Below are 6,000 nucleotides of genomic sequence, written 5' to 3' on the forward strand. Positions count from 1 at the left end.
GAGGGAAGGCAGCCCCCCCTGCCTTCCCTTCCCCAAATCTTCCCAGGGACGCTCCTGCTCCGGAGGCTGCTCGCTCAGCCCCGGAGCGCGGGGGGTGGGTGGGTATGGGGGGGGGGGTGCGGGGGTATGCAGGGCCCCTACCCCCTCAACCGTGGGGCGGGCTGTTCCCCGCTCCGCCCCGCACCTCCGACCACTTTTAGGGCTTTTTTCCCACACCCCCCCCCCCGCCCCGGCCGCCCCCGACGGTCGCCCAAGCGCTTTGCAGAGAAGCACCCGGACCCGCCCCGGGGCCGGCGCTGGGGAAGCGGGGGGGGGGGGTGGGGGGTGGTGGGGTGGGGAACGGGGACCCGGGGATTATGGGGGGGGGGGGGGCTGTGTGGGGGAGGCCGACCCGGCTGACTTTCAAGAAACAGGAAACCGAGAAAAAATTTGCAAAACGGTCAAAAGCTCTCGCGGAACAACAGGCAGGAGCGCGGCTGCCCCGCGCGCAAGCTCCGCCGGGCCAAGCCCGTCCCGAGCTCCGGTTCCCCCGGCCCCCCCCCCCCCCCCACCGCAGCCAGCTCCGACCCCCCCCGCCCGCCGGCGGTACCGAGCTCCGGCCCCCCGACGGCAGCGAGCGAAGTTCCCCGCGGCAACCCCCCGAACCCCCCCCCCCCCCCGCCCCACGGTACCGAGCTCCGGTTCCCGGTGGCCCCGAGCGCCGTTTCGCCGCCACCTCCTCCAGGACACCGAGCCCCCCGCGGTGCTGAGCCCCGCTCCGCTCCCCCCCCCCAGGTTCCGGCCCCGGTTCTCCCGACGGCGCCGAGCTCTGGTCTCCCCCGCAGGAGCTAAGCCCGGTGCCCAGACACCCCGCGACACCGAGTCCCGGTTCCCACGGGGACCCCGCGTCCCGGACACCCCCTTCCTCACCCCCCGGACGGCGCCGCGCTCCGGTACCCGCGATGCCCCACGGAAAAAGGAGGGGGGGGGGGGGGGGGGTACCGGGGACACCCACCGCGCCCGGCCCCGCTCTCGGCAAACTCCCTGCCGGGCGCTCGGTCCGGGGGCCCGTCGCGGCGGCCCTCACCTCGCGTCAGGGCGGGCAGCAAGAGCACCAGGAGCCCGGGCGCCAGGAGCCGCTCCATCCCGCTCTGCTCCCGCCGCTCACAGCCGCATAGATCCGCGGGGGGGGGCTCGGCCGAACCGGTGCCGGTCCGCGTTAGCCCCGCCGGGAGCCCCAGACACACCGCGCCCCAGCGCCGAACGCAGCGCGACTCCGAGCGCCGGCGCCTCCCGCGGCTGCTCAGCCCCGGCGGGCCGGGCCGGGCCGGGCGGGGGGGGGGGGGGGGGGGGGGGGGGGGGGCGGGACGGCGTGGGGCGGGACGCCACGGCACGGGATGGGACGGGACGGGACGGGACGCTCCTCCCTACCCAGCCCGGGGGGGCCGGTGCTGGGAACCCCCCCCCCCCGCTCCCCCTTCCCGCCACGGAGGGTCCCTGCAGTGGGACGGGAGTGGGGTTGTGGGGTCCGCGCAGCCGCCACGGGAAGCCACAGTGTAGCCCCCCCCCGCCCTTCTTCCATGCTGCAGCCACCGGACACCCCCGGTGCAGCCCCCACAACCCCGCAGCGCAGCCCCCCCCCCCCCCCCCCCCCAGTGCAGCTCCAGCGCAGACCCCCCTCAAACAGCCCCCCACGGGAAGCCCCACTGAAGCCCCCCCCTCTCCCCATGCTGCAGTCATCGGGCGCCCCCGGTGCAGCCCTCCCATGCAGTCTTCACAACCCTCCAGTGCAGCCCCCGCCTCAAGCAGCCCCCACGGACTCCCAGTGCAGCCCCAGACACCTCCAGTTCAACCTCCACCCCCCCCCAATTCACACCCTCCGTGTTCCCAGTGTAGTTCCCCCTATAGCTCCAGTGCAGCCCCATTACAACCCACTCCCAGCCTTGCTGCAGCCCCCTTAACCAGCCTCAGTGCCGCCCCTGCGCAGCCCCCCCAGTGCAGCCCCCCAGCACCTGCTCAGGGAGCACCCAGGCCCCTCGCCTGACCCCCAACATGTCTGTGCAGGGGCCCTGGCTGCAAAAACCCTGAAGACGCACAGAAATGGGGCAGCTGGAAATGGCCAGTTGCAGCGGGGGACCGGGGCTGAGCATCCCACGGGGGGGCACGGGAGAGCCGGGCGCAGGGTGCCCTCGGGGGCACGGGGTGGGATTCACCCTCTGGCCTGCCCCACGCCACAGGTGGGTGCAGGTATGCCGACCAATTTCCTACCCGCCCTCACCCTCCACGCAGGCAGCTACCCGTGGAGCTGGGGTCGGATGTTGTTTGTTTTGCGCTGTGAACTAATGAACTTGCAGGCAGAGCCCAGGCCAGCCCCATGCACCGCATCAACAAATAAACAAATAAATTAGGAGAAGCAGGGAAGCCAAACCCAGGAGGCAGCCCGACAACCCCCAGACGTGCTCAGGCTTCCCGGTGTGCGTGGAGCTGCCTGTGGGTCCCCACACCCTCATCCCCGTGTCCCCAGAACCCCGTTCCAGCCCCCAGCCCTCGCTGTGCCGAGGTGGGGCCCGGCACACCAAGCTGCTCCAGAGCCTGTGGGATGGGAGCGTGGAGATGTCCCACCCAAAATGAGCCCGAGGATGGGTTTAAGCACTTAAACTCGTGTTTACTGGCGTCACCCAAGAGCTGTGCCTGCGGGGGGATGCTCAGCTGCTGTACCCACAGAGCACCGCCGCCAGAAACAGCCCGTGTGAGGGTGCTGAGGAGTGATGCTTCCTCATGAGGTTGTCGGGGTCACAGTGGGCTTGTGGAGTCAAAAGCTCAGGGCACAGAGAATTTGGGGTACTAAATGCCGGAGGGGATGGGGGCACCTAGATCCCACCGGGCTCCTGGATCTCCTCCCAAGCCCCTCTGAGCTGTGGCTGTTCAAAGCCATGGAGCTCTTTTACAGCGCTCAAATGGGGCTGACTGCTGGCCTGTGGCTGAAAGCTTGGGAAAGAGGAAGAGGAGCGAGGGTCGGCAATGGGTTAATGGGAAGGAGGTGACACCGTTGTCATCTGTGTCTCTCATCACAGGCACCTCTCCGCCAGACCTCCCCCCCCCCCCCCCCCCCCCCCGGCTCATCCCGTCCCATGCCAGGCCCGGTGTTATCCCACTGCTTCCTGTTGTAAATTATTTCCAGAGCAAGTGTGAAACAATTAAACAAACCGAAGGGCAGAGTCTGCTCCTCAGATCAAAGGAGCGAGCCCTGCAGCAGTACCTCGCTCCCGCGCTCTCCCCTCCTTCCCTGCTCCTCCTGCATTTGCCGCTTCGGGCTCTCAAACGGTGCCCTGATCCGGGTCGGGGGGGGGGGGGTCGGGGCCCTGAGTGGAGCACGGTGCTGCTCGGGGTTCGGTACCGCTTGGGGTTTGGGTGCCACTGGGAGCTCAAACCCCCTCTGAAACCTTAAAGCATCCCAGGGAGATGCCACTCGGCTCCGTCACGGCAGAGCAGGGGCAAAGCCGGGTCAATGGCGCGTTCTAGGAGCTCGTAACAGATGCCAGAGGACGCGAGGCTGTAATGCCTCCTTCCACCCTCACTTTCTACACTCGGCAGGGAGGTGGGTGCACCCCTGTTTTATCCCCCCTGCAGACAGGGGTAGGATGGCAGCAGCTGGGCAGCAGGATGTGGCCCTGGCTGAGCAGCGTCCCTGGGCCACCACGACTGTACCACCACCTTCAGCCTCGGCCGGAGGCGAGGCAGCTGCGAGGGCAGCCTGAGGTTGCCACCACTTGGGCTTCCTTGGAGACGGAGACTTCTGCTCTCTTTCTCCATCTTTTCCCTTCATCCCCCCCCCCCCCCCCCCAGACCCCAGTGAGCAGGGCGCATCTCGGCTCTACCTGCCTGGAAATACCAGCCGTAGCTTTGCCCGGGCTTGTTCTCCACGTGCAGAAAGCACCGCGCGCTCAGTTTAGCTGTGTTGTTTGGGGGGGGGCTTGCTCCCTGAAACCAGAGAAAAAACACCCCCCCCCCATCTCTAAAGCCTCGTCGGACCATCGTGGACATGCCTGGGTACACGAGGCCATCGGGGTCCCCGCCGTGGCCGTGCCGCCGGGGGACGGAGGGGCGGCGATGCCGGCTGCTGTGCAGATGGCGGGATGCAGGTGGTGGAGACATCGGGTGCCGCCGGATAACTGGGGTGTCCCTGGCACCGGCTGCTCTCGGGGTGCTGGGAGACCGAAAGAGCACGTGGGGAGCCGTGTGCCAGCCCTGGCCCCCGGCCCCCCTCTGCGGTGGGGAGGGTCTGCCCGCGGCGGCCGGGGGCAAGGCTGCGGGTAAACGCAAACACACCCATGCGTGCGGCCGCGCAGCCGTGCCGCCTCACCCCCCGAACACAAAAGGTCAAATACATCTATTTATTGCCAGCCCCCGGGAAGTGTGTGTGGGGGGGGGCTGCCGTGACCCCGCGGCAGTGGGGCAGCTCTGCACCGGGGAAGGCTTTGCCGTGGGGAGGGTAAAAAGTTCCTCTGTGGTTTCTCACGGGCAGGACGGGGGCACGAGCATCTCGGCGTGAGGATGACTCCTCCAGCCAGGTGCTGCTGCGAGATGCCCTGCTTTAATCTGGTGTCATCCTTCCCCTGGTACAGGGGGGGGTCTGGTGCAAGATCCTCCCAGGGAACCTCCTCGAGTTCCCTTCTCCCACACGCCTCCCCCAGAGACTCCTACCAGTTAAAGAAAAAGAGCAGGAAGGGAAAAGTCAGCATTCAGCATAAATCTTTTTGCAATAAGAGGTGAATATGACATGAATCCAAAGAAAGTTTTTACTTTGAGTGGTCTTCAGGGGTTAAAAATAATGGGATTTTAGGTACTCTTAAAAATAGCGTTCATAAAAGGCTTTAATAGAAACCTTGGCAACTGTCCATGTGATTAGTGATTTAAAAACATAAAACCTCCACACATGTTTAAAAGTTTTAATAAGTTAAAATTAAATGAGTGAAACTCTGGGAATATTTTTTTGTTACTGCAAGCTAAGAAAATTATGTCCGTTAAGCAAAACTTAATACAAATATAAACAGGTAATGCACATCTGTAAATTATTTTCATGTCTCGAGGGGCTGGAAAAAAACCTAAGTGAGACCAGCATTCTTATATATATTTTGCCTTGACAGCTCAGGAAAAAATTTGCCAAAAACCAGAGTTAGAGCACTGGGCTGGCGTGGGAAAGTTGGTTTAGTGAGAAATTTGCCCTAGGCTATTTAAATAAAAACAGGCGTTTTTTTAATGGCAAATGCCTGTTAAATACAACCAACGCGGCTTCCAATCGCCTGAGTAACTAGTGTGCCTATTCCTTCTTGACACTTTCATCTCTTTATCATCACAGTCAATATTTTGCTCTTATACATTCAGTGCAATAAAAATAGGACCGATAAGGCAGACATCAAACTGGATCTCTCCTGCTTTCCCCACCGTGCTTGGCTTGGATTTCCTCTGCCGGCTGTTTTTTTGAACAACACACAGGGTTAGCCCTCCTCACGCTGGTACACGCACCCACACCCTTGCTCACACTCTCAAAAAAAGCAATTTTTAGTAATTAAGCAGAAATCAAAGTGGGTAGAGAGTCCTGGAAAGTCTGAGCAGATAAAAATACAGCTGGTCGTGGAGTCTGCGATGTAAAATTATCCCAGCCAAAGCTGCCCCATAATGGGATTAAGCTGCGATTCCCCAGGGCACCAGAGAAATGAGGCTGGATTTGCAAGAATGGTCTAAATCCTGATTTTTTTTTAATTTTTTTTTTTTTTTTTTTTTTTCCTTAAATAACTGAGTGGAAGATTGCGAACGGACGGACACAGGATAAACCGCACCGATCGCACCATCCCGCCAGCGTGGCGGTGACAGCGTGGAGGATGATTTTCCTCCTGGCTGTGCTCGAGGGGATTGGTCCCCCCAGGGTGTCGGGGATGGGACAGAGGACAGCCAGCCCTCGCTGCTGTGGGCAGAGGGCAGTGCCATGCGTGTCCCTGCCCCGGCACGGTGCCGCACCTG

General features: G+C 62.8%; 1 protein-coding gene across 3 annotated transcripts in view; it reads right to left on the reverse strand.

The window, feature by feature from the left end:
* The window catches only part of NOTCH1 (notch receptor 1), a 44,670-nt gene extending 43,395 nt beyond the window's left edge, over window positions 1–1,275 (reverse strand). For 2 of the 3 annotated variants that reach the window (XM_042786799.1, XM_042786797.1), the window contains exon 1: window positions 995–1,275. In XM_042786799.1, coding sequence (XP_042642733.1) covers window positions 995–1,124 — 130 coding nt within the window. In that variant the 5' untranslated portion in view covers window positions 1,125–1,275. The remainder of the gene's footprint in view (window positions 1–994) is intronic. The other variant, XM_042786798.1, reaches the window with a different exon arrangement.
* Between the last annotated feature and the right edge of the window lie 4,725 nt (window positions 1,276–6,000).

The sequence above is a fragment of the Tyto alba genome, unplaced genomic scaffold (genome assembly GCF_018691265.1).
Source record: "Tyto alba isolate M040663 unplaced genomic scaffold, T.alba_DEE_v4.0 Super-Scaffold_11, whole genome shotgun sequence".
Taxonomy (NCBI): Eukaryota; Metazoa; Chordata; class Aves; order Strigiformes; family Tytonidae; genus Tyto; species Tyto alba.